The sequence below is a fragment of the Aulonocara sp. 'chitande type north' Nkhata Bay genome, linkage group LG19 (genome assembly GCF_057382095.1).
Source record: "Aulonocara sp. 'chitande type north' Nkhata Bay isolate Kocher_YH1m ecotype deep benthic linkage group LG19, A_spYH_male_GT1.1, whole genome shotgun sequence".
In the NCBI taxonomy this organism is placed as follows: Eukaryota; Metazoa; Chordata; class Actinopteri; order Cichliformes; family Cichlidae; genus Aulonocara; species Aulonocara sp. 'chitande type north' Nkhata Bay.
Window position 1 is genome coordinate 21,867,881 of NC_141362.1, and position 22,378 is coordinate 21,890,258.

Genomic DNA, 22,378 nt, shown 5'->3' on the forward strand with positions numbered 1-22,378 from the left:
ATCCTTGGGCGATGACCGAAAAATCTCAGGGCCAACAAATGACTCTGATGGCATTTACAGAAGCGCGGGGCGTAGCTGATGCTGAGCCTTAATCATATTTGTTTGTGAAACGTTCTCGTTCTAATAGATTAGAGGTTATCTCCCAAACCGCCCCCTCACTTTTACGCACACATGCGCAAGTTTCGTGTGCTCCTCTCACACACTGCACACGTACACATACCAAAATATACCCCTTTGTCTCGGTCGCCTCACGGTGGTAGCCCCGTAACAGGAATTCAGCGGAGATAGAAGCAAGTGTGTGGACCAGACTGTCTCCTCCCCCCATGGTAAGCGCACACACCATGATTCTCCTCCCCCTGTACCCCCACCTCCCCTCCTCCACACCCCTGCTCTCCCCCCACGCCTTTGTGTGTGTATGTGCGCTCTGTGAGGCTGACTGCGTAACCCGAAAACCGTGTGACGGATGCTGTGCATTTAAAATCAGATTTAATTTTTTTAATTTTTGGGGGGAATTTCTTACTTGTTACTGTTTTGTATTTTGTAGGAAAGGGGGAACCTGTATGGGCAAATAAAGGGGAGGAACCGGGTGGACGCACGTGAATCTCTCACTTTATTCAAAGCCAGGAAATTTAAAGGAAAGGAACGCGTTACCAGCAAGTGCGGCAAATTGGACTTTCCACCATCAGCAACCCTCCTCTCTCTCTCTCTCTCTTCTCTTTCGCCATCCCTGCTCCTTCTCTGTAGGTCTCCTCACTTACTTCCATCATTCCTCCAACCTCCTATGATCCCAGAATAGCCTCACGGCGGAGCTCTCTCTAAATATTAGTGAAGGTTTTGGATTTCGGGGTGACTCTGGAGATGGATTAAAGGGACGGTGCACCGCAAAACTGGAGCAGCACGCACGACCACGCCGAGGGGGAAGGGGGCGACGGGATTCGGTGAATTCGCGGAGCCCCCGGGACAGAGGTGAGTGCTGTCCGGTAGTATAGAGGTTCTCTTCTCCCGTACGCAACCCAAAGAAAGCTCAGGAACCTATATGCTTCTCCTGTTGGCAGGAGCTGAGAGGCGACAGAAGAAAAATTAGCACATGGTTTTCACGTTTCCATCGTTGATGATATCATACGCAATCTGCTGATTTCTGCTTGTGGAGGAGTAACTGCCCAGTGGTCATTTTAATATAGTGTTTAATCAGATTCTGGTTACTAGAGCCTTCAATAGATGATCTAAAACAAATGAAAGCTTTTTTTCCCCTTTTTTTAAAATCAAAAAACACATGATTCCTATCCATGAAAAATGAAATCAGTATCACCATTTACACCCATCTCAATTTATATTATTAAGATAAAGCTACATTTAAAGGACGGCTGTTTCTTTCGCTGTAAAAGCAGGTGAGTTAAACTGACCAAGGTATAAAGTCGAGCAAATAGCGCTTTGCATATGTCTGTTTAAGGGCCCTGCAGTGCACATGGCTTTACATTAGCCAACACAGCAACTTTATTGCTGAATCCATGAATACAGTGAATAGAAAACTGGTGAGCTGTGGTTCTCCACTTCATATTCATCTCATTAATTAATTTCCAAGTTCATTTTTTTGAAAACTATGCATGAATAACGAGTAGGGAGACACCACAAATCTATTTCACTTTATTATTCTGTACTGTCCTGTACTCTTCTACTCTGAATAATAGTGTAGTAACTATAGGGACTTAGGGACAGCAGACATACACGGATCAGCCATTACTCTAAGACCACTGATGATGAAGTGGTTTAAAATCATTTTGCTTTGCTTAGAACTGGATCCTGCTTCTGATTTGTCTTTCTTTGGCATGTGCCAGCCCCTTCAATTAACCTCAAACCCCCTTACCTGCAAAGGCACTCCCCAATGGCAGCAGCCTCCCTTAGCAGAGCAGTACCCTTCGGCAACTGCAAAAGCTGCTCAAAAACAGCCCAAGGAACAGTACTAAGAGCCCAAAGCACCAACCCAGCCTGCAAACTCCCCAGATCACATTCCAATTCCCGCAACCCACAGAAATCCACCGCCAATGTTCTGATACCAGACATCACAAGAAACTCTCAGCGGTCAAGAGTACATGCCCTGATGGGTCTGACATTTTCTGGCAGCACAAAGGTGGTGTGTACAGTAATAGGCAGGTGGTCTCATGTTGTGGCTGATGCTGTGAAGTATGTGAAAAAAAATTCCCTTTTGAGAAATAAATTGCTGGCTTTGATTTTTTGTTTTTGTTCCCATTTGATTCAATTTAATCCCCACCAAAAAATCCCTCATCTCATGAATGCTACAGGATGACTGCTCTATACTGTTCTATTTTGTAGTATAGAAGTAGGTTATATTACAGTGCGTGAGTGATTATTTATCAGTCAGTAGATAGAAAATAAATTTGATCTGATCACTAACCAGTTAATTGTTTTAGATATGTTTTTAGCAAATCTCATTGCATAGCCAGTTGGCTAAATGTTCATCAAAATGAGATGTGAAGATGCCAACCTGGGCTCTGGGAGACTGTAATGGCCAATCTAGACAAAAGACACAAAGACAAAACAATAAGTTCATTCTCAGCTAATTCAAATAGTCAGCCAGCACTCTTTTCTATCAAACAAACAACGACAGGATGTCTTTTTTTAGAAGAATTAAGCTCAGTTCTCCAAGAGCTTTTGCAAATATACCATAGTAGCTGCCCTGGAGGATTTTATAGTCACCCAAGACCTTGTCAGTACTGTAGGTTTATCCTTTAATTAGTCACCCATCCATACATTAGCTCACTATCTTTAACCCCACCCCTGTGCTGATGCTCCCTGAGTCATATATTTTCCTCAGTGCCTGACAGACTGTTTCTGCATGCCATGGGCTATACAACCCACTTCATTCACAGGCATACACACAGACAAGATGTACACAAATCGCTTAAACTATAAACACACTCAGACACTTTGCAAGCACAAGCATAGCAGCTCAAACTACAAACAGTGCAGCACACACACACACACACACACACGCACACACACATAAAAGATGCGCCTCAGAGGACGAATGCTGGTGTAATAGATAAACGACCCCCATTTCTTCAGTCAAGAAGCTCATTCAGTGCATGTTTGTGTGTGTAATGTGAGTTGGGGTGCGGTTTAAGTGCTGACTGGAGTAGGTCACTGAGACCAAGCTGCTGGGCGAGTGAGACCCAGACCCCAGCGTCTTCCTAAGCTGCTTTTAGCGACACTGAAATCCATCCATCCCAATATCCCCCCTTCTATGATCTTCACCCCCTTCCTACCCTCACCACCAGACATACAAATACACACACTCACACACAGAGACACACACACACATTTGGTTTTTTTTGAAATATTTTTTTTCTTTGATCTGTGCTTATCTTGTCCTCTTCTCTCGTTTCCAATACATTTCTAGCGGTCATGGAAATTAGACTGAAGTCTTTGATTCTTTGCGCCTTACATTGCCTCAGGGTCAGCCCCCCCCCCCCCCCCCCCCCCCCCCCTCCTCTGTTTCGAGAGAAACAGAAAAAAATAAAAGAGGGAGGAGATTAAAAATGGGAACGAGAGAGGTGTGCAGAAAGAGGGACAGGTGGTGAAACGTGAAATGAAGGGTGAAAAGGCAGAGATGGGGATATGCTGAGAAATGATACAAGAGAGACCAGCAAGACAGAAACAAACAAGAGCTCAGCAGAAGTACTGAGATGTAGAAGGTGACAGAGGTAGAAAGACTTACAGAGGCCATGACAGCTTTCAGAAAACGTGAGTTTGTTGAAGGGTGATGTGGATGGTATTTTTGGATTCAAGCTTCACAAAAACCTTTGGGCCTTCTCTTTTAAAGTGGACTATTTCTGTGACGAAGAAGGATATTACAAGTACAAAATGTTCATACCTTCATTAAAGACCAAAGCGCTCCACTGAAACTCATTTGGGAAAGCATAAATCCATTCAGTTGGGTCAGCAGGCCTTTGACACAAGGTGCAGTAGATTTGCATATGGGGCCACTGAGCAAGTGGCCACAGGCCAAATCTCCACATTCATCATATTAGTCAGTGCATGGATTGTAATGAAGATAAATATGGATAAAACAAAGGCAAAGTAACATATAGGAACAGGAATGTTGGTATAAAAAGAACTACTCACAAAGAAAAGAGGTCAAGAGGAAAGTGTTAGTAATGTGGTAGGGAAATGAAACCGATTGAAAAGGAGAGATAAGCAAAATGGGACAAGCAGAGCCAGGAGAGAGGGAAGATTGAGAGGGAGGGAAAGGGAGAATTGGGTAGAGGACAGAGAAAGAGGGGACAGGCTCTTATCGGGGGGGGGGGGAATGGGGTTCTGTAGAGAGAGCTGTGAATATTTAACTCTGTTTAGTTTTCCATTCCTGCCTTTGGCGTTGGCTTGTCTCTGACGCCTTTTGACTGCCTGCAGGTTACTGATGGAAGGAGATATCTCTATATATGCACGTCTATAATTTTGTGGGGGAAGATTAATTTGAAATGTAACAGGTATGTAGAATTATTCTAAATACTAAGCACCTGAGTAAATGGTAACTGGGCTTCTTTTAGGAGAGGCTTTTTTCAGTTAATCAGTTCATTCTAATTCTTTCTCATTCTTTTCCCCCATTTGTTTATTTTCCTAGTGACATAAAAAACACTTTTCAAAATATGACAGTCTTGTGTGTTTTGTTGTCTCCCTGCATTTTTGGGTGGCTGCAGCTAAGGAGGGATAGCAGTCATGCTAATCAGAAGATCGGTGGTTCAAACCCTGGCTGCTCCTGTCTGCCAAAGTACCTTTAGGCAAGATGCTGAACCCCAAGTTATTCCTGATGTATCCATTGGTGTGCAAGTGTTAGACAGAAAGTACTTCAGCATAGAAAAAAAGTGCTTGTGTGTATGTGAACATACACCACCTTGCATTTAATCATTAGGTATTATTAAGCTCTGGCTCTCTTGCACAGTGTCTGTTTTGTCTTGCCTTCCTCCTGCAACTGGTCGAGCCAGATGGCCACCCCTCCCTGAGCCTGGTTCTGTCTGAGGTTTCTTCCTGACACTGGGAAGGGAGTTTTTCCTTCCCACTGTCAACAAGTGCTTGCTCATATGGAGTGGTCAGATTGTTGGGGTTTTCTCTCTATTACTGTAAGATCTTTACCTTACAATATAAAGTGCCTTGAGGCGACTGTTGTTTTGATTTTAAAAGCACTATGTAAGAACCAGCCCATTTACAACGTGTATTCAGACAAAGTCAAAATAACAACTTTGGATATTAAGTGTGCAAAAAATTAGACTGAATTATTAAATGTTTCTGTAGTACTACTGAATTGCTAAAGCAACGTTATACCATAATTGCTTAGAATATCTTTAATGTCTGTGTTTTTTATTAGTTTTATTATTACTCTAACACTCTAATGCTTTCTAGTTCATACAGAAAACTTTGCAGCACCAACCAGCCTTTGACAACTTTTTGACCTGCTGTTTCATTCATAAGTCAGGGCCTGGCAGACTTTTGAAACATCTTTTTGAAGCTTTAGACTGATGATTGATGGTGGAAATCCATGAACCTGCTCTGAAACTCCACTCTGACATCTCTTTGCAATCTGTTATCCCAACAGGCTGTGACTGGTCCCATCCCAAGATGACATCTCCCAAAAACAAAGCCAAGAAGAAACCACCAAAAGACAGCATGACACTGTTGCCATGCTTTTATTTTGTAGAGGTATGTGTCGCTAGATCAGATGCATGAATGAGTCACCTTTTTAAAATACAGATGCTTGTTTGACATTTCTCACTGCATTTATTGAATTAGTCCCTACTGAATCATTCCTTTTTCTGTACAATGATACCAGTAGTGAGTGCCTTGTGTTGATTGCATTTGGAGGCATCTGACATCTGTTGTAAAGCAAGCAAGACGGGTATAACTTGCCCTTTTGTATGTGTTTGAAAGTGTGTATTTGTTTGTACTGAAGATGAAACATTGGATGAATCACTTTTTTCCAAGCAAATATTATCTGCGAGTCACTCTTTGCTATGTCCTTGGTCGCATTTGTGTGTGTGTTTGTGTGCGTGCATGCATATCCAGCTCCCCATCGTCCTATCCTCCTTGGTGTCCCTTTACTTCCTGGAGCTGACAGATGTTTTGTCCCCGGCGATGGTGGGCTTCCGTTGCCATGACCGCGACCTCTCCATGCCCTATGTGGAGACAGGCGATGAGCTCATCCCTCTGTTGATGCTGCTGAGTTTGGCCTTTGCTGGACCTGCAGCTTCTGTAAGTCTATATGACACACATGTGAGGATCATTTGGGGTGCTAGTTTCCTGTGTTACCGAGTCCCAGAGTTACTCCATTGGATTGTGTATAAAAATATCCATCCATCCATCCATCCATCCATCCATCCATCCATCCATCCATCCATCCATCCATCCATCACACCACAATGTTACGTGCTATACTTTAATAAATTATTCTATATTAGTCATACCTAATAAATAGGTTAAAATTGACTTCTATTAAGCATATATGTCTATGGCATTCAGTGCAATGACTATCTACAATCTGTGCAGTACTTCCTGCTTACACCCACCAGACACTTCGTTAGGTACACCTCTCTAGTACCGGGTTGAGCCCCTTCTGCCTTTAGAACTGACCGTAGTTCTTAATAACATAGATTCAATAAGATGCTGGAAACATTCTTCAGAGAAATTGGTCCATGCTGAAATGATAGTATCACGTAGCAGCTGCACATCTATGATCAACTCCACCGCATCACAAAAGTGCTCTACTGGAGACTGTGTGTGTATCTGGTGACTGTGGAGGCATTTTGATTGATTTTGCTTCTTGCTTGGTGGTTATGGGTGTGTGAATGTTTTGTGTGTTTTATGTTTTCTTTTTATGTGACATTTTTGTGATCTTCTGCCAAGAGACTGCAGATATTAATTAGCTTTTCAGGTGCAAATGGCAACATTTATCTTAATGTTATACATGGTCCTGTTTTAATTAAAAATAATGGATACACTGTCTGAACTGCTGAGAAAGGAAAGATCCATGCTTTCACATTATTTACATCAAATTACAACCAAATGTGTAACACAGCAGAAACTGAGACTCATCAGACCAGGCAATGTCCGATTTTAGCGAGCCTGGGTGAATAGTAGCCTCAGTTTTTTGTTTTTAGTTGATGCGAGTGGTAACTGGTCTTCTGTTGCTGTAGCTCGTCTCCTTCAAGGTTTGACATATTCACATTATTTGAGCTACTGTTGTCTTCCAATTAGCTCAAAACAGTCTGTCCATTCTCCTCTGTCTTCTGACATCAACAAGGGATTATTGTTCAAAGAACTTCCCTTCACTGGAAATTTTCTCTTTTTTGGATCATTATCTGTAAACCCTAAAGATGTTTGTGCAGGAAAATCCCTTCAGTTGATCAAATACTCATCTGGCATCAGAAACCACGCCACGAGACATTTTAATAACCTTTCTTCCTCATTCTGAGTTCTCAGTTTGAAGTCAAGCAGGTTGTCTAGACCAGCGTTCCCCAACCTTTTTTGCGCCACGGACCGGTTTATGCCCGACAATATTTTCACGGACCGGCCTTTAAGGTGTCGCGGATGAATACAACGAAATAAAACTAGTACCGGTACCGAAAAAAAGAAAATTTATTCATAACACACGTGAAAAGACCAAGGAAAACCGAGTAAACGATAAAAACGATAACAAAATAACGCTGAAAACCAATAAAAACCCTGAAAACTATACATTTCACACCTGAGCCTCAACTTTCACGGCCCAGTACCAAACGACTCACGGACCAGTACTGGTCCGAGGCCCGGGGGTTGGGGACCGCTGGTCTAGACCACGTGTACACATGTAAATGCATTGCTCAATGCTTTTATTTGCCATGTGGTGGTTTGATTAGATGTTTGTGTTAACGAGCAGTTCTGTAAAACCTTTTTGTAATTAAAAATATTTTTCTGCCACAAGTTTATCCATATTTAGATATTATGTAATATAATTTGACTTGTTATAGTAATACTCTGCTGCCCTGTTTCCAGACATCCAGTTTCTATTGGTATTTTGGGATTGTTTTAATTTGAAAATTGATTGAAAACTTATTAGAGCATGATTTACACAGGCTGAACTAAAACAACATGTTAAATGAACCTAAAAGTTTGAGTAATAATTATATTTAGGTTTTCCACTGAGCATTTAATTAACATTTAATGAACTCCTTATATGAAAGTGTTGATTAGCTCTACCAGAACATAATCCTGTCACAGATTCAGTGGCCTATTATATGTCTGAAGCTTTGAGGGTTTGTGAGTGCTCCACATAAACATCCCGCAGATACACTTGTGCATATAGACAAATGCATAGATCACACAAATGTACAGCTTGTCAAACACTCACAAAGCAAGATAAATGTAGACACTAAATATATACCTGACATTCCCATGCACATCATCGAACACACCACAGGCCCTCCAATCAATATGCACACTCGCACCCAGACGCACACATTCCTAATCCTTCAGCAGACCTCTCCAAAACTCATCTATCATTCCGACTGAAAGTGATCACTGTTCAATAGCACCTTTGCTCCATTCGCTCTACAATGCATTGTTTCTCATCGATCACAATATCTTGTATCTGACAATGATAGATTCAAACTTTTCAAATCTTTTTCTTTTTCATTTACTCTCGTAGTCGTTTGAAGTGTAATGAAGAAAGACTCCATATCTTTTATTCTCCTTTTTTTTTCTCTCCCTCTGTCTGCAGATTATGATGGGGGAAGGCTTGATGTACTGCATGCAGTCCAAACTGAAGACTTGTCCAAAGTCAGAAGGCAGCATAAATGCTGGAGGCTGCAGCTTCAACTCCTTCCTACGCAGGACCGTGCGATTCGTCGGTGTGTATAACTGCCAGTCCTTCAGAGCGTTTGGGCTGCTTGCAGGAGTTAAGGCCACACTGTTATTCAGAGCACACTTAGTTACATGGTGTAATAGTTCAGGACAAATTATTGATGGGCATCTCTGAGGACACGTGAGAACTCTGTTTTTCTAGTTTTTTGTTGTATTGTCACTACCCAAACAAGCAAAATAAAATAAAATAGTCATATTAATACAATGAACAGTTTATCAAACTGAGGCCAATGGAAGATGCGTAGGTTAAATTCTGTCCTTTATGCAAACCACAAAGTTAGAGCAAAATTCTGTTGTTCTTAAGATGAATATCAGTTTTGGCTCTGACAAATTATTCATCCTTCTCAGCCTGCAACTTTATCCCTGTTTTAGAGTAGAGAAATAAGCTAATTACATGCATTCAATGAAGGGTGGCTTAAAATGAAAAAGGCATGATATCATACTCTACAGGAAATATCTTGAGGCTGACTTTGAGCTTTGAAGTGAAAACAGTAATTAATTCACCTTGCCAAATTTCTCTGTCTGCGGGAAAGCTTCAAAATGTGACAAACTGAAGGCTTTTGGTGTCACTTAAGGTCGGAGCAAATTAAGCGTAGTTTGCGCAACTGTACACATTCATAAATGAATATCTCAATGTCCGGAAACCACCAGAGGCTTTTAGTTCATTTACTAAGGTTGCCTTACTATCTCTTCCCTTTACCTCTCTCCCTCAGGTGTTCATGTATTCGGTCTCCTGGCAACAGCCCTGGTGACAGATGTCATCCAGTTAGCTACTGGCTACCACGCCCCTTTCTTCCTTACTGTCTGCCAGCCTAATTACACGGCCCCGGGAGTGTCATGTGACAACAATGCCTACATCACACAGGACATCTGCATGGGCAAAGACCAGTATGCTATTATGTCAGCTCGGTAAGGCATTCATTTATAACTAAAGGAGAATAAACACCGAATGTCTCCATCTGCTTAAAATCAAAATTTGCATCATTGCACATATAAAAACAACATAAACGCTAATAAGACAAACAGATTTAATGAAGTCGTTAAAGTAAATCATCAGTGCACTTGTACAGAGTCTTACCTGTCTTGTCAGCGCTCTGGCTCCATGGTCTGTTGCCTTGTAATAAGAATAAGACAACGTTGTGCTACCTAGTTTATTGTCAACATGCCTGCAGTTGGATGCAGCTCATAACTAGAGATGGCACGATACCACTTTTTTATGTCCGATACCGATACCGATATCATAAATTTGGATATCTGCCGATACCGATATGAATCCGATATAGTGTTTTTTAATCAACAAAACTGTTTTTTAAAATATCTTGCTGCATTTTGCAAGTCTGCAAGTTCATACTCAAGTTTAAAACAACAACTACACTAAAGCTATTCTGTTATACCTGTATACAAAAAAAATATTTCATAGTTCAGCAATACTGATCAATCTAATAAACTTAGACCTACACCATTCTCCCTATTCTGGTATTTTAAAGAGTACTTAGCGTAAATATTAAGCAACCTAACTAATAGGGTTCCAACTCCCAGCAACAACAAAAATAAATAAATAAAAAATAGGGAACCACCCCTCACACTCCACCTCATGATGCTTAATCGACGTAATCAACCTTAATTTGATGCAGTGTGAAAAAAAATGCACAGAAATATTAAATAGATTCAACATCTTTCTTCAACAAAATTGCAGACTGCACAGATGGTACCTTCCCAAAGGAAAAAGTACTATAGCTTACTAGGGTATATATATTAGACTTAATAGTCACTATATACAGTAATTGACTTCTATTCGTTTTACATCAAATTAAAACTTTGGGTGTCAGATAATTATTTATTAAAAGCTAGACATTTTAAATGAGAATAAGAAAGAAAAGTATGTCTTTGTGCCCCCTTTTCCCTGTTAATGCCCTATCGGCCCCCCTGGCTAAACTTTGCTAGATCCGCCCCTGCACAGTTACCAGCGTCAGCTACGTAGAAAACGATCCTGGTGTAGAAAGTAATATTAAATAAATTCTAACAACAGCTTATCAAGCTTAAACGTGCTGCTGTTGTTCAGCCGCTGGTTTCCTCTTTCTGGTGCAAAGTGGGCCAAAAACAAACAAGAAAGACGGACTCGCTACAGAAAAGCCGATCAGCTGATCATTTAAGCAGTTTCACGATTGAAGTAGCAGCCGGAGAGCGAGAGGCAGTCGCTCGTTAAGCTTAACGTGGGAATGCTTTACAAACATTCAGAGATGGACTTACACACTTGCTTTACTTCTCTCGGGGATAACTTTGTCGGAGATGAAATGCCAGGTTGCTAGTGAAGCTCCAAATGCTATCCAGACCACCGACAGGTCCCGCATGCCACAGCCGCTCTATCAGGTGATGCATACTGCTCCGACGTGCTAACGTTCTGAGGTGAGTTACGGCGTGTTGCAAGTTTTGTGAGGTGCTTTCGTGATATTTAATGGATCGGATTACATTTTTTATTTTTCTCCGATATCCGATCCAGTAATTTAGGTCAGTATCGGACCGATACGATACGTAATATCGGATCGGTCCATCTCTACTCATAACTATACATCCTTAATCAGAAAATGTAACCCAATGTATTATGACAATAATGTTGCAGATTTTACTGAATAGGGTGAAACATCACTGTCTTGCAGGAGTATAGCAGACAAGGACTAATGACAACTTATTGAGGGGTTAAAAAGATAAAAATAGATAGAAATGGTTGCTTAAAATAATAAGGATTTTCTTTTTAATGGCATACTTGATAGTAAAGCCAAATGTTTATTTGTATAAGAAGACCTGCCACTCAGCTGCAGAATCTTCCTCGCAGGTGCTCTGACTAAGTTTGGGTTTTGTAAATGCTCTTTTGCAGTGCAGTTTCTAACAAGCAGACATAGGCTAGACAAATAAGCTCCGATCTATGGGTATGAGAGGCACTAAGCACACACACACACAGGAAAGATTATAGCTAAATAGAGTTGATACAGGGATAATCCTTGTAGTACAAGTGCATATGTTAGCACTGCTTTACTTGCCGTGACTCTTATTGACACAATGCATTCTACTTGCTACTCACCTCAGTGTCTAAAGGATTAGCAAGACATGTTCTATAAAACGCTTGCAGTTTTTGCCAAAACTAACATCATCTTAACCTAAATATAGTTCCAGCCTTGATCCTCAAATTCATCCTTTTCACCTAACATCACGTCATTATAGGCATGCCCACCCGGAGGGCAAGATGTGTGTTTTTTTTCCACTGCTTCTCAATTATTTGTGTGTGAAAATACTAAACCTGCTCACAAGAACAGTGGAAAAATCTCACCAGCACAGATTACCAATGCTCAGTCATTTACACTGACACAGAAATAAGGCCTGATTAGATTAGTCATAACATTTTTAATAATCTAACAGTATTACTGGCTTGCCACTACTGCCCTGTAACGCCGACTCCAACTGAAACTAACTACCAGTGGATCGCTGTTATATAGCTTGCTAACATTACAACCGACATTTGCTTTGACAGTGAGCAATTTCATCCTGTTGGCCGTGAAAGTGAAAGGGTTGTTCAGAGAGGAATCTATAGATCAGTAAATTGCTCTGGCAGAAACTTGGCTGGGTGGTTTCTTTGTGCTGGAAATACCACAGAGACTCTTGCATGTGGATTGATGTATCCAAAATGGGCAGTGTGTCTACATTTTTTTCTCTTACTTTGAGAAGTGATCGCAATATTCACAGACAGAAACAGAAGGAAATTTGACAGGCCTGTGCTGGAGTTCTATGGAGTGTCCAGTGTTGACCTGCATGTTTGAATGGTGTCCAGGGCTCTGTGCCTGGAGGGCAATATGACTGAAATCTATTCATAAAATAGACCTTTAGGCCAGCCAAAGTGTATTCAGACTCCAGGTCTAAAAGAAAACATGGCCTTTAAAGAATAATCCTTGAATTTAGCCTGAAAAAAATGGGAAACGATAACACAACAGCAGAAGTTAAGAGCAAACACAAGATTTCTTTCATTTAAAAAAAAATTAAATTAAATAACATTTCTGACCTCAATTCAATCACTCTCCCTTTAATGTTCCCACTAATGCCCAGTGGTATTCTCTTTGTGTTTATTAATGTTCACATCCAAGGACACACACTCAGTCTGACAACTCTCAGTCGGGCAGACACACAGATTTTAATGTCAAATGCAATCCGGGCATAACAAGAGCAGCCGCGACAGTTTTATTCAGGTTTATTCAAGAGGCAATAAACGCTCTCAGAATACACAAAGCCCTTTATGAAAACAGGAATCGAATTCTTTTTTTGTCTTTACTCTTCTGCTTCTAACTCTCCCTTTTTCTCCCTTTAGGAAAACATTCCCATCCCAGCATGCAACGCTCTCTGGCTTCGCTGCCGTATATATCTCTGTAAGCACTCCCTTCGCCTTAATTGCCGCATGTGTTTGCTTAAGTGTTGTGTATCTGCATGATGTTTGTTTGCTTGTGAATATGCGTGTGGTTCATTTGATGCTTTTTTTTATGAATAGCTGATTCATTAGAACTTTAAAACAGGAGAAAAACTATATGCAAGGTAACCATGTTTAGTTTGATACTTTTTCTAAAGCCTGAATGATACATTAACATTTTGTATCTTTGTCCTAGAACAACAATTAAATTTGTTTCATGATAACTATCCAGAACTTCCACTAATTCATAACAAACATTGCTGCTGGCATCATACAACTTGTATGATCTACAACCATATCAGCAACTTTCAACTGGAATTAACTGCCATTTGATACATAGTTCATAGATTTTCAGATTGCATATTATCCTCAGGCTGGGCTCACATCTGACTCAAATAAAAAATAACTGTAACTGTCAGATTGAGGTCAGGTTTGGGGGTTCATTGTTACGTTCTAGTGGATTTTTTTGCCGTTCTGCAATCTGGCACTGACTGCAGCAGTATGTGAACTGTACGGCAAAGTAGCACTGTCATTTTTCCACGAGGTAACACCCTCCCACACACACACTCCTCCACCAATGGCTATTGCAAGCTACTGGCCATATCACTGCTGCCTCAGTGAGCCCTGTATGAGCTCATTAAAGCTCACTGGACAGATTTCTGACAAGATAAGGCAGGGGAGCTGGAGAAAAGCAGCTGTTGGGTTTGTTAGCACTACAACATGTTGTCGGATCTTCGCGCTGATGCCAGGTCATTTTTTTTTCAGTTCTGGTCATACCTGTCCAGCAAATTTAGACATTCATGTATTTATTGTGTTCAGTATAAAAAAACTTTTCTGCTAAATTTAAATGAAATCAAATAAAGAAAATACCTAAGAAAATTTCTCCACAAAAGGCAGATAGTTGGTTCAAGAAGTGCCGAGAAAATCTGCATCGAAAATAACTCGCATCTCTCCAGGCTGACAGATTTTCCCTCTTGCATCAAGAAAAGCAGGATTTTTATGCACAGCACTAGATAGACAAGCTTGTTAGAAAGGAAATTTTTTGCAAAGCCTGCATTCTGTCACTCAGCTGTCCTCCGTTTTATATAATCGAAATATGGTGTGCATGCAGAGAATGCGAACGGCCAGTAACTGTAAATATATTTTCCCCCTTTCACAGCCTGACTTTCTCACTCATCGACTTTGCTTTACTGCCAAGACATTTGAATTCGAAACTACTTTACCACATGAGCTAAAAAAGAAATATACAAATAAGATCAAAATAAGTTCATTTCCCTTTTTCAAGACAATATGAGTTATATTAAAGAGAATGCTTCGAGCTGCACAGGAAACAAGTGCTATTGTATAATGGATGTCTTTGGAATAATTGTTATTAAATATGAATCTATATCCGCTTTACTTTCGCTTTTCTTAGTACAAAGGGGGATTAAAGGAGGAAAAGCCTGTATCTTTAAAAATACTTTTTTAACATTTCAGTATCTTAACTGTACAGATAAGACTGAAAAACTTTTTAAGTGTTGATCATAGACTGTATTTGCAAAAGTGACCGTATTTGAACAGAATGGTCCAAGGAGCACCTAGTATTTAATTAGCCTGTTAATACAATTTACAGCATAGCCAGCCGTATTAATTGTCAGGTAATTGAATTCAAAAGGTAGCAACAATGCACACATGCTCAGTTCAGCTTAAGTGGTGCCAAACAGACAGCTTGTGGCTATTTAACTGGCTGTTGCATCCAGCTTTAACTGGCACATCCTGGTTGGCTTCATTTTTCAGTCCTGGAGTTAACTCTTGGAGGTAATGGGCAAATTATTCGTCTTTAAGAATGCAGCCTGGAGAGCTGTTTCTCCATTTATGTTAGGCTAAGCTCCAGACTTTGGCTTAATATCTAATAAACATATGAGTTTGGTGTTGATATCTCTTCTAACTAGCATATTGTTTTATTATTAACCGGGTAATGCAATCTACATTTGCACTACACACTGTAAAGTAATTGTCTATGTGCACCTGAGGTAAAATTATCGTAATGCCTTTTAATCTTAATCCCGGGCTTCATATGTCTCAAACGTCTGCTCTTTGCTGATATGCTGTGTGTGTTTGTTTCTCTCTGCAGATGTATTTCAACGCCAGCATCAACAGCACTACTAAGCTGCTGAAGCCGATGCTCGTCTTTGCTTTCTGCATGGCAGCAGGCCTCGCTGGCCTGACGCAGATAACTCAACACCGCAGTCACCCTATAGACGTGTACGTGGGATACGTGATAGGAGCCGGCATTGGAGTCTACTTGGTTAGTTCAACAAAGTGCACAAAAATGTTTGCTCCTGCTTTTTTCCCCAATTGCTTTATATCTAATAATAGAACTTTCTAAAAAGAAATCTGAATTAATGAAGATGTCTACAAATCTTCTATTTTAGGCCTATGTTTGTGAATTAAGCATCAGCATGTGTTTGGATCCATTCAGGGATTTGTTTGTCTGTGAGGAGTAGTTAACCATCAATATGCAGCAGGGTGGGAATGACAAAATGCACATAAATAGATTTTCTTATTAACGTGGTTTAGTTGTTTTGCTGCGACTGAACTGTCCCATTGTATTATTCTAACAGTATCACAGCATGTGCTAACAAACGCTTCTTTCTTTCATCACCTCTCCTCCCTGTGTGGCTTCCATATATTTCTCTCCGAGCATTTTTTTTTTTTTTACTGGCAGCCTATATATAGCCTTTTCTATTACGGAGGGAAGGGAGAGGGAATGAATAATCCGATAAGAATTTTCTGGAACAATTTCACACTTCGTTTTAAGAAAACTTGTCGTTGCCATTTTCCACGCTCCCCTCCTCCTCGCCTTCTCTGTCTCTCTCGTCTTTCACTTTTCAAGAGGGGGAGTTTTTCTCCTTGTCATTAAAGGATGAAGAGAGGGGTTAGAGAGGGATTCACGCTGACCTCAGGAGAATAGCAGGAAAGAGAGATGTCTATTCACGCAAACTCTCTCCACTAATATGAAAATCTAAATTTTCCCTCCTAATGATTAAAGAAAACACAATTTCATGCTCTAGTCTTTATTTAACACCCTGAGTGGTTCTATTTCCTCATTTATTTCTCCTTTGTCCCTCTGTCCCTTGTTAGGCTGTGTACGCAGTGGGAAACTTCAAAGCCTCGGAAGAAGATGCTCCGTCTTTACAGAGACTAGCTTCAGCACAGCAGAAGGATGGCCTGAGGGTGTTGAGTCAGAGGAGCCATGACTCCTTGTACAGGAAGACTCCCAGGGTGTCTGAAAGCAGGGAGGAGCTGGGGTTGGGATCTGGAGCACGGAGTAAGGTGAGGAGGGAGAAGGCATCCCTGGCCTCCCTCAAACGAGCAAGCGCTGATGTGGAGCTTCTGGCGACCAGTCGTCCCATGGGCAAGGAAACCATGGTAACCTTCAGCAACACCTTGCCTCGAGTTGCAAACGGCAACAGCCCCATCTCACCCTCAGAGGAGCCAGTCACCACCCAGCGTCACATGACGTTCCACGTGCCCTTCGACCCACAAAGGTCTCGGCAGCTGGTGTCAGAGTGGAAGCAGCGCTCGATGGAGCTCCGTAGCCAGAGCTCACGAGATGAGGAAGAGGGAGGAGATGGAGGAGGTGAAGGAGGCACAGCTGCAGGGGAAGGGGGCGACCAACAAATGCCGTCTTCTCTTTATCCCACAGTGCAAGCCAATACCACCACACCGACTGGAGCCAGGATGGTGGTGGCACCCCCACTTGTTCACATCCCTGAGGAGGCCTCTCGGCCACCTCCTGTTTCCCCTAAGAGTGCCAAGACACGGGCAAAGTGGTTGTCACTCACAGAGGGAGGAGGACTAAAAGAGCCTGGAACAGGGCCCATTGCCGTGTCGACTCCCCGTGTGCCCAACACGCAGCCCAACCAGCCTCCCAGCCAGCAAAGAGTCACACAGGTGAGGTAGAAATTAGAAAATGAAAGCCTAAAAACGATCACAACGATATTATCTTTAGCCATAATTTTTCATACTTTATTGTCACGTGGCATGTAGCCAATTCAGTTTAGACAGGAACGGAGATTTAACAGCTGCCATATGCTGTGTAAACTACACATCTATGATTTATTTTTGCTGGTATAATCAAAACAACACTGGTGGGAGCAATTTCACTGATTAGTTTCCAACATAAATCAGTCTCATAAGACTTCAAATGCTAATTATAACTAGAGTTAAATCTTCTGAAAATATTTTAGAGGTATATAATAGGTTATTATCATGCTCTGCCATGTCCACGCCAAAAAATGTCCCTCTTCCTGGATAGTTGTTGAGTAATTTATTTGCAGCTGCTCTTATATATGGATTACCATGAGATTTTTGTCTCTTTCTTGCAGGTCGTAGCCATGTCAAAGCAGCAGGGTCAAGGACCTACTACTCCTTCCACTAAGACATCAGAAGGCGGCTCCTCCTCTGGTCCTGGCTCCAACTGCTCAGAGTCACCATACTACCGGATACCATCTGATCGAGACAGCTGCACTGGGAGCAACCCAGGGAGCATCGCTGGCAGCGGGAGCATCGTCACAATCGACGCTCATGCCCCTCACCATCCGGTGGTGCGTGTGTCAGCCACTAATGGCAAGCCGTGGGAATGGAGAAACACCATCAGTGGCAACATGATGGCCGCTGACCCGACGGGTGACAAACACCGTGCCGCGCTGCAGCGACAAGACAATGTCAGTCATTACCGGGACTACAGGACACTCCCAGTGAAATCAGACTCCCTGTGCTCCTCCTCGGTCAGCTGCAGTGCCGAAGGAGGAGCTGATCTGCCTCCCCCACCTTTTCCCACCTCCTCATCCCCTCTTCCGCCCCCACCTCAGCTGTCGTCATCCCCTATCCCACCACCGCTTCCTCAACCATCTTCCTCTCCCTTGCCTCCCCCTCCACCACCAAGCTCCTCCCCAATGCCTCCGCCTCCCATTCACCCCACCTCCTCTCATATGCCTCCACCTCCTCACCCATCCTCTCAGATGTCTCCACCACCCCTCCCATCTTCCTCTCAAATGCCTCCCCCTCCTCACCCCTCTTCTTCCCAAATGCCTCCACACCCACACCCATCCTCTTCGCCCTTGCCTCCACCACCGCATCCCTCTTCCATGCCTCTACCTCCTCACCAGTCTTGCTCCAGCATGCTTCCTCCACCTCCCCACCCTGACTTACTGATAGATGGCCACAACCAGTTATTGTCCCGCACTTCCACCCTGCCCCGTCGGCCGTCTGTGTCCGCCCGAAGCCATGCTGAGCAGGAGCACTACTACAAGGCCATGCAGAACGAGAGGATGTTATAGTGAAGCGTGAAGACAAGAGACACCATTGTAAAATCACAGATTGTACTAGAGAAGGGAGGACTCTTCTCAAAGAGACACTGAAAAAAAGTAGGCAGCGATAGGTGAACAGAGTTTTATGACTTTTGAGAAATGATAAAGTGGTTTAGAGATCCTGGATATGGAATTGAGGACTAGGTGAAAGTCTGGCAGAATACAAACTCAGCAGGGGGAATCTTTTTTTTTCCACTTCCTGCATACACAAACTACCCACAGTGTTAGCTCAGCAGCCCTCACTGAGAAAAGAACAGACAAGAAAAGAAACGGATGTTAAATAGAGCAGGGAGAGAAATTAAAAACCCCAGTTTACCTCTGGTTTCAGCACGCACATCCTCTGTGTTTCAAAGGAGTCGAAGAGGCTGCAGCTGAAAGAGCTGAATGAATGGATTGGGATTTGCTAAATCAAGTTTCCCTTGAGATGGGGATGAGACTCAGAAAACAAAACAACTACAAGCAATACTAGCTTTTCTTGAAGTTGAATAACTGTTTGAGATTGCCAGCCATTACACACAGAGAATTTGCTCTTGTTACTAGCTATAAAAATCATCCTTCAAAGCATTCAAAAGCTATAAGGATGCCGTAAAGTCAAGTTCAAACACAGGTTTAAGAGTACTTGCCAATAGCAACAACTGACAAAACCACAAATTCTTATACCTCCAAATAAACAAACCACATAACAAATTCTTACATTTGAGATCAGGCAGATGCGCTTGCATTTACCAGAAGAAGCAGATTTAGGAAACATTGCTTCTGGAAGGTAAGCAAGAAGGAGGAGAAAGGATGATTGGATGTGGGGAGGATCGTGCACAGTTGGGCACCCCTATACAGACGTCACTGAATGGATTACTGTAGCAAACATGAGAGGCAGTCAAGTGGAAAGAGAATTATTCCTAACATGAAGAATGTGGCTGGACACAGCACAGCAAGCCAGACAGACGGTCTGTCTTTTCTGTGCACGAAACCTTCCACGGAACAGAGCTTGAAGCCGCGCTAAGGAGATTAACGTGTTTATCAAACCATGCTAGTACACTCTTTGTATTTGGCCCTCTTGCAAATCGTAATAGTAAAGGGAATGTTAATGGAAAGCTGCCCAGCCAGTAGTGTTGCCCACCGTAACCTTGGAACAAAGTGGCTTCAGTAGGTACCAGTTGGATGGGCGAGCTGGCTTTATAGCTCAGTAAAAAAACATCCTTATGAGTAGATTTTAAGTTTTCAGGTCTTGAAAGTCTTTTCACTAGCATTTTGGCTTTCACTTTGCTTCTAATTTATCAGGAAAAGCCAAACAGAAAGACCCAAATCATTCTATTCATAAATTACTAATACCTGCAAGGTCAGACTTCACCTATCCATTATCTATACCATTTTTTTCGTTGCAGTTTTAAGAGATTATCAACTATACCTTTTTACAATATGAGGCTAAATTATTCTATTTTATATTTAAAAACTTCCCAGTTTAAAAAAACAGCCAACCAGCACTATGATAAGCTAGGATTTCTTTGAAATAAATGTTGGTAAAACAATCTTAACTCAAAAATTCACTTCCTCTAGACTTTTCATCAGCAAATGTAATTTTCTACTGTAGAGCTATAATCTTCAGATAAACTATGGCCAACATGCATTTGCTGAAGACAACCATGTAATATGTTGGAAAGGCCCAGTACAACTGAGCAAGAGGGCCTTGAAGTGAGATTTGCCCACTGCACTGGAAAATGACTCCAAATCATAGACAGTTGTAAAGATGGATGCATCTACAGTAATGTCACCCACTGGTTTCTGAAGACTCACCATCGCCATTGTGGTTGCAAAAAAATTTAAAAATGGATGTGATAAGGAAAAGCAGATCATACTGTGAAAATGCATGCTCATTGAAGTGAATATTGTTATAGTTTGGCAATATATACAAAAAAAATGGAATTAAATTGAATTGAACTGAATCATTGGCTAAAGACTTTAAATTGACCCTCATTAAGAAATGAGCGTGCGGTTTCATAGCAGAGATAATTGTCTATTTTAAAACACAGAACAAGCAAAATCTACAAAACAGCCTTAATTTTTAATTCATTATGTCCCAAAATGAGTGACTGAGCCCATAAACATCAGTCATTCATCAACTGATGGGCAACCTAAGATTTTTTAGTTTTCATTTTTATACTGTCTCTGGTCAAATACAGTTCAGTGAGTTTAGGCCTTCAATAATTAGTTTACAGAAATGATATTCAAACCATATTGATAACTGATTAACTCCAGTCAGTTAAAGAAAAAAAATGTTGTTTGAGGATTTCACTTGCATAAACATGAGGATTAGGAATATGTGGTGGGTTTTTAATTGGTTTCTCAAAAAAGGCACTCTCAATACGCCACTTAGGGCTCTGGAAAACCGTGAGTGACGTTTTTCTTGATTAGTCAGAAGAGGCGGTGGTGTTATCAGTCAGTTAAACATTTCTTTAAAAAATAATCATTTCAGCCCTAATTATACACTTCGGAGCAAGATCTGTGAGCAGGAAAAGTGAACACAACTAGTTTGGTGTTCCTTCAGTGCACTCCTGCCCTTTCTTTGTAATTATACTTTGTTGTATAAAGTTGTTATCCAGTTCATTTTTTGTCAGCAGATATTCTGTCCAATGACAAGTGCTTTATATGATGCCATTATTTGATCATACCTTAATCAAATACAGACTCAGACACACAGATGAAGTTGGTTTGCACCCATGCACCACAACACCTGAAGGATACATGGACTGATACTTTGTAAAGTAGGAAGAAGCTATGCTAAATGGAACAAGTTGTATTTTGTAGTGGCGCTCCTCAGGCGAGGAGCTGTTAGATAAAGTTGCTCGTCAGTTTGTGCTGCATGTGTGTACGAGTGTGTCCTTTTTTTATAACCTGACCTTTTGTGCTTCGAGTCTGCGATGTTACATTTTGACAGACAGACATGCCGGTGATCATGCCATTTTGACTGTAAAAATATTTGCCATTACTTAATATTATTAATACTTATTATTCCACAGTCCTCTTTTTTGGACTAATGTTTTCTATCTGTTGTGATGTGTAACATTAATAACCTCATTGAATAAAAAATAAGACTTCTTAAATACAGTTTTTAGCTTGTGGTACTTGAAAGCAGAGTCGGGGGGATGTATTATGGTGCGGCTGAAAATACAGAGGGGGTCAATGCCGAAGCAGCTTACTGTTACTCTAATGAAAAAGATCTTTTTCATTGATTCCTCGAGAACGTGCTCATTCATGCGCTCGCGCTCACACACTAACACAAATACGCATGGCCAGATGGATGCAGCAGAGCCACATTTGCGCCTTTCCTGTGGGCTAGTGTCAGGTTTCCATAATGAATTCTGCAAAGAATCATGGTAGATCCCAGTTAACCTGCAGGGATTCAGTGCTCAGTGGTCTTTTTTTCCTGTGTGTGTTAGTATGGAAAGAATTGTCCAAATATGTACTTTTACATAAAAATGTCATTTTTAAAATATTTGATATTTTTCCAGTATAAAGCTGAGATGATTTTCTTTTTATTTCTAGATCCACATGCATCAGATTGGATGATTATTAATATATAAATGAGAGTTTTGGTGTTTTAGTAGTGCATGGCCCAGATTTAGCAAGGTTGTGAGTCCTTCCAGATATGTGTCAGATGTGGGCATTTGTT

General features: G+C 41.4%; 1 protein-coding gene across 2 annotated transcripts; it reads left to right on the forward strand.

Annotated features, from left to right (window-relative positions):
• Positions 1 to 209: 209 nt before the first annotated feature.
• LOC147306976 (phospholipid phosphatase-related protein type 3-like) lies at positions 210 to 21,800 on the forward strand. 2 transcript variants are annotated; one of them, XM_086275105.1, is made up of 10 exons: positions 210 to 326; positions 745 to 966; positions 5,609 to 5,712; positions 6,076 to 6,261; positions 8,765 to 8,894; positions 9,621 to 9,816; positions 13,262 to 13,319; positions 15,471 to 15,644; positions 16,481 to 17,293; positions 17,728 to 21,800. In XM_086275105.1, the coding sequence occupies exons 3-10, from the start codon at positions 5,632 to 5,634 to the stop codon at positions 18,679 to 18,681; spliced, it is 2,592 nt and encodes an 863-aa protein (XP_086131231.1). In that variant the 5' UTR covers positions 210 to 326; positions 745 to 966; positions 5,609 to 5,631; the 3' UTR covers positions 18,682 to 21,800. The 2 variants fall into 2 exon arrangements, with proteins under 2 accessions (XP_086131231.1, XP_086131230.1); XM_086275104.1 differs by lacking the exon at positions 210 to 326 and having other exon boundaries at positions 417 to 966.
• The last annotated feature ends 578 nt before the right edge of the window (positions 21,801 to 22,378 follow it).